General features: G+C 44.3%; 1 protein-coding gene across 9 annotated transcripts in view; it reads right to left on the minus strand.

Moving 5' to 3' along the window:
• The window catches only part of arhgap12b (Rho GTPase activating protein 12b), an 82,489-nt gene that overhangs the window by 11,956 nt on the left and 58,262 nt on the right, over positions 1-12,271 (minus strand). For all 9 annotated transcript variants that reach the window (XM_041967756.1, XM_041967755.1, XM_041967752.1 and 6 more), the window contains 3 exons: positions 1,694-1,834; positions 1,537-1,617; positions 1,016-1,138 (listed from right to left, as the gene is read on the minus strand). In XM_041967756.1, the coding sequence (XP_041823690.1) occupies positions 1,016-1,138; positions 1,537-1,617; positions 1,694-1,834 (345 nt within the window). The remainder of the gene's footprint in view (positions 1-1,015; positions 1,139-1,536; positions 1,618-1,693; positions 1,835-12,271) is intronic.

Raw genomic sequence — 12,271 nt, forward strand, 5'->3', positions numbered from 1 at the left:
CCCGGAAAACCCGGATCAACATCGGCCTTGAAGCTACAGTTTGACTGGAAGCTAGCTCTTCTCCTGGACAGTAACAACATACATGTTGTAAGTTACTTCGACATGTTTCACTAAATGCTGTTTTGCTCTTTGTGAAGACGAGTCGGGGACGAGGTGCAGGGAGGTGTGGCACCTTGTGGTGAAACGATTTCACTTATTGGCCCTTTAAACAACTTTATTGTCTTTCGAAAATAGAAACAAATGCAGAATTTACAGCATTTACAGAGCAGACTGTTAGAGTTACAGGCAAGGACAGAAACCACCGGAAATAACGCCATCAATACAGACACATGGGCTCAGGAAGACTTCAGAAAACCAATTTCACTCAACACAGGCCACCACTGGATCCAGAACATGAAACTGGATTACACAGTGAGGAAGCCAAATGTGAACTCTCAGCTCATCTCAGCCGGACAGGACGGTCATCAGGGAAAGCTGTGACGGTATGGAGGACCATCAGTGTCCATGGAGGACTTCATCTGTGTGAAGCTACCACTGATTCAGAGGTAGACATGCTACAACCAACCAGGACAAAGTCAGACCTCGTTCTGCAGGACATCCAACAACCCGGCTTCAAGCACGCCGAGTGCTGCCACTAAAGCAACGTAGGGAACATCATGATGAGGAGAATCAGATTCAACAGATTCCTTAGAAAACCAGCAACAGTAACTCGGAAACACGACTGAGACCTTCCACCGAGCGGTGCTGCAGCAGATCCTACATTTGTTCCTGTTGGTCAGTGAAAATGATTTTACTGATACACATTCAACTTTTTAGAGATTTTAGGAAACTTGGCATGAAATTATTTTCCAAATAATTTACTGTTTAGCATCAACCTGCTCCTAACCAGCTCATGAGGACCGCCTTCTTTTCTCGTAATAAACAGAAAGGTTTCCTCTGTGATCCGAAGGCCGTTCCTCGGAGCCCACCCCTCCGTTTCACCTCAGACTCAGACCCGGTCTGGTCTCCATCTCACCTTGTCATTGAGGTCCAAGACGTAGGTGCTGTGCCTCCACTTGGTGAGGACGATGGGATCCTGCTGCTTCCTCTCTAAGCTGCGACTCTTCGGAGCCTCTCCGGACTGAGGAGAGATGTTGTACTGCAGACACAAAGCAAAGAGATCGATTTAATAATCCACGGCGTCATTCAGGCTGATTCAGCCCCTTCCTCCACCCTCACCTCTCCTTTTACTGCCCACAGCACCATTAGACAGAGACACTGAACATTGTTGTCCAGTCACCACTAAAGACCACTGATTGTCTCAGTGTCTACACAACACTTCTGTTCATTCACCGTGAGAAAGGAGAGTTTATTCTGCTTTAAAGCCTCCAGATTAGGAAGAGGAGAGCCACTAACAGTCCAACACCGACTCTGACCTTTTCATCCCCTTACAACTTAAGAATAGATGCCAGCAGGAGGAGGAGTGTGCTACAGCGTGGAAACGTCACAACATTTTCCATTTTCACAGACAGGACTGATGTAACAAGGTCATCTCACCTTTGGCAGCTCCCACTCCGACCTGGATCCGTCGGCGCTGTAATAATAAGGTCGTCCTTGTTCATCTACGTGTTTTATCCACTGTAAAGACAGAAATCTGCATCAAACTAACAGAAACACCAGCAGTAACGGCAACAGTACAGCAGACACACTCCACCTTCTCCTGCGTGTACTCAGACACGTAGAGGGTGTGCCCATGCTCGTCCAGTTCCTCCGACCAGCCTCTAGGGGGCGATCCGTACTGGCTGTCAGACTGACTGGAGTGGGTGCTGTGGCAGGTTTCCTCGGAGGACAGCGGCTGTGTACGACCAAGGTTAAGATAACAGTGAAGAATCAACTGGACACACATGCAGCAAAAAGTACCTCCTGCAGGCTGTTTGTGGATCATGCAACACATTTCCTTTTCATTCATCTAAACACGTCAATGGTTGGTCCTCTTAAAGCTTTCAAAGCATAATCCCAACCACATAAAGCTGGAGTTGTAAATTAAAACAGATTATGATGATTTCAAAATCTCATCGACCCATCTTTTATTCCCAGTAGAGCATAAACAACATGTCAGATGCTGAAACTCAAACTTTTTACCACGTGAAGGAAAAACTGAACTGATAGTGAAGTACACTAGTTCCAGGGTGATGTTCGGCACGGTGGAAAAAATAGTTCCAGGGTGATGTTCGGCACGGTGGAAAAAGTAGTTCCAGGGTGATGTTCGGCACGGTGTAACAAGTAGTTCCAGGGTGATGTTCGGCACGGTATAACAAGTAGTTCCAGGGTGATGTTCGGCACGGTATAACAAGTAGTTCCAGGGTGATGTTCGGCACGGTATAACAAGTAGTTCCAGGGTGATGTTCGGCACGGTGTAACAAGTAGTTCCAGGGTGATGTTCGGCACAGTGTAAAAAGTAGTTCCAGGGTGATGTTCAGCATGGTTTAAAAAGTAGTTCCAGGGTGATGTTCAGCATGGTGTAAAAAGTAGTTCCAGGGTGATGTTCAGCACGGTGTAAAAAGTAGTTCCAGGGTGATGTTCAGCATGGTTTAATAATAATAATAATAATAATAATACATTTTATTTATAAAGGCGCCTTTCTCACACTCAAGGTCACCGTACAATAAAACACAACAATGAATAAATCCAAATAAAATACAAGAAAAACATAAAACAGTGATTGCAACAATGTACATATTATAATGAGTAAGCCAGTTTAAACAGATGTGTTTTCAATTTGGATTTGAACAGATGAATAGAATCAGAGTTGCGGAGGTCAGGGGGGAGTGAGTTCCACAGATGAGGAGCAGAGCAGCTGAAAGCTCTACTCCCCATGGTGACAAGGCGAGCGGGGGTGAAGATGAGGTGAATTGCAGAGGAGGATCTGAGGGAACGGACCGGTTTGACAACACGGAGGAGATCAGAAAAATATGGAGGGGCGAGGTTGTGTATGGCCTTAAAGGTTAACAGCAAAATTTTATAGTGAATGCGATGGGTGATGGGGAGCCAGTGGAGCTGCTGTAAGATGGGGGTGATATGATGGATGGATGGGGTTCTAGTGATGATTCTGGCTGCTGCATTCTGTACCAGCTGAAGTTTATGAATTGATTTCTGGGGAAGACCAAACAGAAGGGAGTTGCAGTAATCCAAGCGTGATGTGACCAGGCTGTGTACAAGTATGGCGGTGGTGTGAGGGGTGAGAGAGGGGCGTAGGCGGTTGATATTGCGGAGATGGAAGTATGCGGACCGTGTTATGTTATTAATGTGTGATGTGAAAGACAGAGTGCTGTCGAGGATGACACCCAGACTCTTTACCTGAGGGGAGGGAGAGATGGAAGAGTCATCAATGGGAATGCAGAAACTATCAGATTTAGAGAGGGTGGATTTGGTGCCAACTAGTAACATTTCGGTTTTACTGCTGTTTAATTTGAGAAAGTTTGAAGTGAACCAGGACTTAATGTCATGAAGACAATCTGTGAGTGAGGTAGGTGGGAGAGTGGAGTTTGGCTTTGTGGAGAGATAGAGCTGGGTGTCATCCGCATAACAATGGAAATGTATGTGGTGTTTTCTGAAGATATGACCAAGGGGGAGGAGGTAGATGATGAACAACAGGGGCCCCAGGACTGAGCCCTGGGGCACACCTGTGGTGACTGGGAGTGACTGGGAATGGGATGATTTCAGCTGTACGAACTGAGTGCGGCCAGAAAGGTATGATTTGAACCAGTTAAGAGGGGTGTGGGTAATGCCAATAGAGGAGAGTCTAATCAGAAGGATGGAGTGGGAAATAGTATCGAAGGCCGCACTCAGATCGAGAAGGATAAGAATGGATAATAAACCAGAGTCAGCTGCTAGAAGGAGATCATTGGTGACTTTTAGTAATGCTGTTTCAGTGCTGTGGAGTGGACGGAAACCAGATTGAAATTCTTCATATAGATTGTTAATGGATAGATGGGCTCGGAGTTGTGAGGAAACTATTTTTTCCAGTAGTTTTGAAATAAACGGCAGATTGGAGATGGGACGAAAGTTATTAAGGTTGTTAGGGTCCAAGCCGGGTTTTTTAAGTATTGGGGTGATGGCAGCAGTTTTTAACAATGGGGGGACCAGACCAGTGGTGAGGGAGGAGTGTATGATGCAAGTAATGAGCGGCGCCAGTGAGGAAGCAGATGCTTTTACTAGGAAGGTTGGGATGGGGTCTAGTCGACAGGTGGATGATTTTGATTTCCTTATTAATTCAGTGATGGCAGTGATAGGGGGGAGAGTAAATGCAGAAAGAGAGATGGAAGGAGGCAGAAGGGGAGGTAATGGAGAAGGATTATAAGAAACATTTGGAGCGAGATGTTGATGAATATTCTGGATTTTGGATGTGAAGAATGAGATTAGACTGTTACAGAAAGCAGATGAGGCCATGTGAGGTGGAAGGGAGTCAGGAGGTTGTGTAATATTGTTCAAGAGAGAAAATAGAGCCTTTGTGTTACCTTCATTAGAATTAATTAAACTAGAATAATAGGTGGATTTGGCAAGTTTGCAGCAGTCCCTATAGTAAGTGATGTGGTTTTGATACATTTCCTGGTGGATAGTTAAACCAGTTTTCCTGTAGAGTCGCTCCAGTTGACGTCCTTTGGTTTTGAGTTTTCTGAGAGCAGGGGTAAACCAGGGTGAAGAGCAGTTGAAAGTGACTGATCTAGTTTTTAGAGGGGCCAAGTTATTGAGCAGATTCTGAAGACTGTTATTGTAATGTGAGACAAGATCATCAGGGCTAGAGAAACTGTCAGGGTGGGGTAGAGCGTTAATGGCAGTAGAGAGAGTGTCCAAGTTAATGTCCTTAATGTTACGGAAGGATATGTCACGTGAGCGCTTGTTTTTTGCAAGAACCAGACTGACAGAAAAAGAAATGATCATATGGTCAGAGAAGGGGAGCACATCTGTTTTGCAACCAGTGGGAATTAAACCTGAACAGCAAACTAAGTCAAGAATATGACCTTTTGAATGAGTTGGAGCAGTAATAAACTGCTGGAGACCAAAACTGTTAAGACAAGACATAAAATCCCTGGTGAGAATATTATTTACATTGTCCATATGGATGTTAAAATCTCCAAGAATTATTATGTTGGGCGATCGTGAGGAGAGATCAGCCAGAAATGCAGAGAAGTCATTTAAAAAGTCCTTATTGGGCTTGGGTGGACGGTAAACTGTGGCGATGAAGGTTGGAACAGGACCAGGCAGCAGTAGGACCATTGATTCAAACGAGGGAGCGGAAGGGGCAGAGACCTGTGAGACTCTCCACTTCTCACGGGCAAACAGCGCGAGACCACCTCCACGGCCGGAGTCACGTGGTTTGCAATAGTAAACAAACCCAGGCGGGTTAGCTCCATTTAGGCAAGTGTAGTCATTTGGCTGCTGCCAAGTTTCAGTCAAACATAAAAAATCCAACTCACGGTCGACGAGAAGATCCTGGACGAGATGTTCCTTGTCAGTTAGTGAGCGGATATTCAGAAGACTGAAGTTTACGGTGGTGTCAGAGTTGGTAGCCGACCTAGCTAGGTGGGCTAGCACACTGTGATCAGCAGCACGACTGGTGTTCCGATGAGGGCGCCTGGATGTGGACCAAATGGACTTTATCTGTTTGGAGTTGTCCGAGTGGTAGTTCCGCCGGGAACCCCGGTGAATGGTTCTCCGCCGGGGAAAGACAGCCAGGTCAGGATGGAGGTGTAGGCATAAATCTGAGGGTTCATACTGCAGTGGCCAGCAGGAGGCGACCTCAGCGGCGGTGGAATGTGCAGTCATCGGAGAAGAAGAGGCAGAGGTCACAGTGGGGGCGTTTGATGTAAATGTAAACAGTCATGCACGTGTGCAAGTTTGCACCGCGTGTTGCATATTAGCCGCAAGTATGCGGCAACCCGACCTGTTCGGATGAAGGCCATCTCCACAAAACAGTGAGGCACGGTTCCAAAATAAATTAAAATTGTCAATAAAACTAACATTATGGGAGCTGAAGATTGAGTGGAGCCAAGTATTAAGTCCAAGTATTCTGCTGAACCGGCCAGCGCCGCGGGACAACGTGGGAATGGGGCCTGAAATGAAGACACTCAGTCTTACAGAGTCGAGGAAAGTGAGAAGCTCAATGAAGTGTTTTTTAGTGATTTCTGAATGCTCGTGTGCTGTATCATTAGTCCCCACGTGAATTATGAGCCTGTGGACTGTGACAGGAGCTGACTGCAGGATGACCGGGAGTTTACTTAAAATATCGGAGACTGAAGCACCAGGAAAACAGTGTGTAACTGCATTGAAAAATCGGATGTGTTTTATGATTGAATCTCCAACTATCACCGTAGTAGGAGAGAAGAGTGGCCTTGGTGGGGACGAATGTAGGATGTCCTGGGGTTGTGAAGATATTTCAACTGGATTGTATTTTCTCATGTCGGAGACAGGCTGTGGGACAACAGACTCGAGCCCCGCGCATTGCGTTGCCAGAGGTGGTGTGGAAGAAGGAAAAACACCCCCGGAGCGCCGGAGCACAGCCTCCTTGAGGAGCCTGCGGCGGCGGGAGGCCGAAGACATAGGCCGGGATGTGGAACGCTGAGGGATCCGGTGGTGTTCGGACACTGGGCCAGGAGATGGACGAGTCTCGGGCTCCACCAGAACTGGAGCAGCATCAGCCAGCCCATCACACAGCAAAGCAGCACAATCTGGGGTACTCCTCCGGAGCGCAGGGAAGTCAAGAGAGGACTCCAGGTCTGGAGGGACCTGTGCCGTTCTGCTAGTACGAAGGGGCGCTGGGGAGTCGATAGCCAGGGCCGCGTATCTGTTCGACAGGCTCAGGGGCGGCGATCGGGACGTATTTTCTGATATCCTCTTTGGACTGAGGACAAATACCTCTTCATCTGATATCAACCCTGGCCTGGGAGTTGAACAGAAAGAGGGCCGTGGGCAGATGGATGGATCCCACGGAGCAGTGTCCTGAAGAGCAGCGCTGAGTGAGGCAAGACGCTTGGATTGTCCACAGGCCACGTCCATAAGTTTGTGGAGGAGTGCTTCTTTTTTCTTCAGCTCAGCTTTGAGACGCCGATTGTCCTCCTCAAGGTCAGTAATAATACCAGCAGCTTTTTTAAGAAGTTCTGTATCATTGGTACTGTTATTTGTAGCATTTACTTTGCATGATGTGCTGAGACCAAGTGACACGTCTGAGCTGGGTGACGCCATTTTGGCAGCAAAATAGGCTTCACTGCCACACCGTCAAAAAAGTAGTTCCAGGGTGATGTTCAGCATGGTTTAAAAAGTAGTTCCAGGGTGATGTTCAGCATGGTGTAAAAAGTAGTTCCAGGGTGATGTTCAGCACGGTGTAAAAAGTAGTTCCAGGGTGATGTTCAGCATGGTTTAAAAAGTAGTTCCAGGGTGATGTTCAGCATGGTTTAAAAAGTAGTTCCAGGGTGATGTTCAGCATGGTGTAAAAAGTAGTTCCAGGGTGACGTTCAGCATGGTTTAAAAAGTAGTTCCAGGGTGATGTTCGGCATGGTGTAAAAAGTAGTTCCAGGGTGATGTTCGGCATGGTGTAAAAAGTAGTTCCAGGGTGATGTTCATCATGGTGTAAAAAGTAGTTCCAGGGTGATGTTCATCATGGTGTAAAAAGTAGTTCCAGGGTGATATTCACCATGGTGTAAAAAGTAGTTTCAGGGTGATGTTCGGCACGGTGTAACAAGTAGTTCCAGGGTGATGTTCATCATGGTGTAAAAAGTAGTTCCAGGGTGATGTTCAGCATGGTGTAAAAAGTAGTTCCAGGGTGATGTTCATCATGGTGTAAAAAGTAGTTCCAGGGTGATGTTCAGCATGGTGTAAAAAGTAGTTCCAGGGTGATGTTCACCATGGTGTAAAAAGTAGTTCCAGGGTGATGTTCGGCATGGTGTAAAAAGTAGTTCCAGGGTGATGTTCATCATGGTGTAAAAAGTAGTTCCAGGGTGATGTTCAGCATGGTGTAAAAAGTAGTTTCAGGGTGATGTTCAGCATGATGGAAAAAGTAGTTCCAGGGTGATGTTCAGCATGGTGTAAAAAGTAGTTCCAGGGTGATGTTCACCATGGTGTAAAAAGTAGTTCCAGGGTGATGTTCGGCATGGTGTAAAAAGTAGTTCCAGGGTGATGTTCATCATGGTGTAAAAAGTAGTTCCAGGGTGATGTTCAGCATGGTGTAAAAAGTAGTTTCAGGGTGATGTTCAGCATGATGGAAAAAGTAGTTCCAGGGTGATGTTCACCATGGTGTAAAAAGTAGTTCCAGGGTGATGTTCGGCATGGTGTAAAAAGTAGTTCCAGGGTGATGTTCACCATGGTGTAAAAAGTAGTTCCAGGGTGATGTTCGGCATGGTGTAAAAAGTAGTTCCAGGGTGATGTTCATCATGGTGTAAAAAGTAGTTCCAGGGTGATATTCACCATGGTGTAAAAAGTAGTTCCAGGGTGATGTTCAGCATGGTGTAAAAAGTAGTTCCAGGGTGATGTTCACCATGGTGTAAAAAGTAGTTCCAGGGTGATGTTCGGCATGGTGTAAAAAGTAGTTCCAGGGTGATGTTCATCATGGTGTAAAAAGTAGTTCCAGGGTGATGTTCAGCATGGTGTAAAAAGTAGTTTCAGGGTGATGTTCAGCATGATGGAAAAAGTAGTTCCAGGGTGATGTTCGGCATGGTGTAAAAAGTAGTTCCAGGGTGATGTTCATCATGGTGTAAAAAGTAGTTCCAGGGTGATGTTCAGCATGGTGTAAAAAGTAGTTCCAGGGTGATGTTCGGCACGGTGTAAAAAGTAGTTCCAGGGTGATGTTCGGCACGGTGTAACAAGTAGTTCCAGGGTGATGTTCGGCACGGTGTGAAAAGTAGTTCCAGGGTGATGTTCGGCACGGTGTAACAAGTAGTTCCAGGGTGATGTTCGGCACGGTATAAAAAGTAGTTCCAGGGTGATGTTCGGCATGGTGTAAAAAGTAGTTCCAGGGTGATGTTCGGCATGGAGTAAAAAGTAGATCCAGGGTGATGTTCGGCATGGAGTAAAAAGTAGTTCCAGGGTGATGTTCGGCACGGTGTAAAAAGTCGTTCCAGGGTGATGTTCAGCACAGTGTAAAAAGTAGTTCCAGGGTGGTGGTCAGCACGGTGTAAAAAGTAGTTCCAGGGTGGTGTTCAGCATGGTGTAGCATCTCTTCTTCTAACATGTCTGGAAACGTCTGGGAAGCGAGGAGACCAGTTTCTGGAGTTTTAGGAGAGGAATGTTGTCCCATTCTGGTCTGATGCAGGATTCTAGCTGCTCTACAGTCCTGGACCTTGGTTGCTGGATTTCTGCTTCCATGAAGCTCCAGGTGTTGTGTACTGGTCTGGACTGCAGGCAGGCAAGTTCAGCAGGGAGCATGGGAGCAGATGTTGCTGGTTCTGGATCCTTATCGATGATGGGCTTTAACCTGCATTTGTAGATTTAAAGGTGTAGTGTGTTCAGACCACAAGATCGCCAGCACCCAGTTTGACCTTCAGCCTTGTCCCATGTGCACAGAGATTCCTCCTGATTCTCTAAATCATTTTACGTTATTTACTGTGGATGATGGGATCTTCACTAAAGTTTTAATCATTTTAAGTTAAGAAACATTTAACGCAGGGCTACTCAATTCGGTCCTACGAGGGCCGCAATCCAGCAGGTTTCCATGTATCCCTGCACCAACACACCTGAGTCAAATTAGGTGGCTCTAACAGCCAATCAGGTTCTACACAATGACTCATTAATTTGACTCAGGTGTGTTGGTGCAGGGATACATGGAAAACCTGCTGGATTGCGGCCCTCGTAGGACCGAATTGAGTAGCCCTGATTTAATGTTTCAGAATTCTGTTTATTGTTTGTTGTCGGTTGTAAAAGAGAAGGAGAGGAGGGTGAGTACAGGACACTGGTGGTCTGAACAGAATCACCTGAGGCTGAACATAAACAAGACCAGAGAGATAGTGATCGACTTCAGGAGGAAGAAGACGCCTTCACAGCCACTAGGGATCAGGTGGAAGTGGTGGAGGAGGTGGAGGACTACAGATACCTGGGAGTGGTGATGGACAACAGACTGGACTGGAAATCTAACGTGGAGGCTGTGTACAAGAAGGGGATGAGCAGACACCTGAAGAAGCTGAGATCCGTCATGGTGGCAGCAGAATGTCGGGCATGTTTTACCAGCGACACTAACAGACCTGACCTGGCTCTGTGCTGGGTCTCATGCCGCCGTCTTTAGAGACCGTGGTGGAGAGGAGAATGCTGGATGGACTCTTATCCATCACGGACAATCATCCTCTCCATCACACATTAGACAGACAGCAGAGCTCCTTCTGACACAGGCTGCTGCAGCGCCGCTGTGGAAAAGACAGATAGAGGAAATCTGTCCTGCACAATAACAGCTGATACTCTGGTCAGAACTCACTTTTATACACACTGTTCACTGTATTTATATGTTCACTGTATTTATATGTTCACTGTATTTATATGTTCACCGTATTTATATGTTCACTGTATTTATATGTTCACCGTATTTATTTGTTCACTGTATTTACATGTTCGCCGTATTTATTTGTTCACTGTATTTACATGTTCGCCGTATTTATTTGTTCACTGTATTTACATGTTCGCCGTATTTATATGTTCACTGTATTTATATGTTCACCGTATTTATATGTTCGCCGTATTTATATGTTCGCCGTATTTATATGTTCGCCGTATTTATATGTTCGCCGTATTTATATGTTCGCCGTATTTATTTGTTCGCCGTATTTATATGTTCGCCGTATTTATATGTTCGCCGTATTTATATGTTCGCCGTATTTATATGTTCGCCGTATTTATATGTTCGCCGTATTTATATGTTCACCGTATTTATATGTTCACCGTATTTATATGTTCACCGTATTTATATGTTCACCGTATTTATATGTTCACTGTATTTATATGTTCACCGTATTTATTTGTTCACTGTATTTACATGTTCGCCGTATTTATTTGTTCACTGTATTTACATGTTCGCCGTATTTATATGTTCACTGTATTTATATGTTCGCCGTATTTATATGTTCACTGTATTTATATGTTCACCGTATTTATATGTTCACCGTATTTATATGTTCGCCGTATTTATATGTTCACCGTATTTATATGTTCGCCGTATTTATATGTTCGCCGTATTTATATGTTCGCCGTATTTATTTGTTCACTGTATTTATATGTTCACCGTATTTATATGTTCGCCGTATTTATATGTTCGCCGTATTTATATGTTCACCGTATTTATATGTTCGCCGTATTTATATGTTCACTGTATTTATATGTTCACCGTATTTATATGTTCACCGTATTTATATGTTCACTGTATTTATATGTTCACCGTATTTATATGTTCACCGTATTTATATGTTCGCCGTATTTATTTGTTCACTGTATTTATATGTTCACCGTATTTATATGTTCGCCGTATTTATATGTTCACCGTATTTATATGTTCACTGTATTTACATGTTCGCCGTATTTATATGTTCACTATATGTTCGCCGTATTTATTTGTTCACTGTATGTTCGCCGTATTTATTTGTTCACTGTATTTACATGTTCGCCGTATTTATATGTTCACTATATGTTCGCCGTATTTATTTGTTCACTGTATTTACATGTTCGCCGTATTTATATGTTCGCCTTATTTATATGTTCACTGTATTTATATGTTCACCGTATTTATATGTTCACCGTATTTATATGTTCGCCGTATTTATATGTTCACCGTATTTATATGTTCACCGTATTTATATGTTCGCCGTATTTATATGTTCGCCGTATTTATTTGTTCACTGTATTTATATGTTCACCGTATTTATATGTTCGCCGTATTTATATGTTCGCCGTATTTATATGTTCACCGTATTTATATGTTCGCCGTATTTATATGTTCACTGTATTTATATGTTCACCGTATTTATATGTTCACCGTATTTATATGTTCACTGTATTTATATGTTCACCGTATTTATATGTTCACCGTATTTATATGTTCGCCGTATTTATTTGTTCACTGTATTTATATGTTCACCGTATTTATATGTTCGCCGTATTTATATGTTCACCGTATTTATATGTTCACTGTATTTACATGTTCGCCGTATTTATATGTTCACTATATGTTCGCCGTATTTATTTGTTCACTGTATTTATATGTTCACCGTATTTATATGTTCGCCGTATTTATATGTTCACTGTATTTATATGTTCACCGTAT

Source organism: Melanotaenia boesemani, chromosome 18, assembly GCF_017639745.1.
Source record: "Melanotaenia boesemani isolate fMelBoe1 chromosome 18, fMelBoe1.pri, whole genome shotgun sequence".
Lineage (NCBI taxonomy): Eukaryota > Metazoa > Chordata > Actinopteri > Atheriniformes > Melanotaeniidae > Melanotaenia > Melanotaenia boesemani.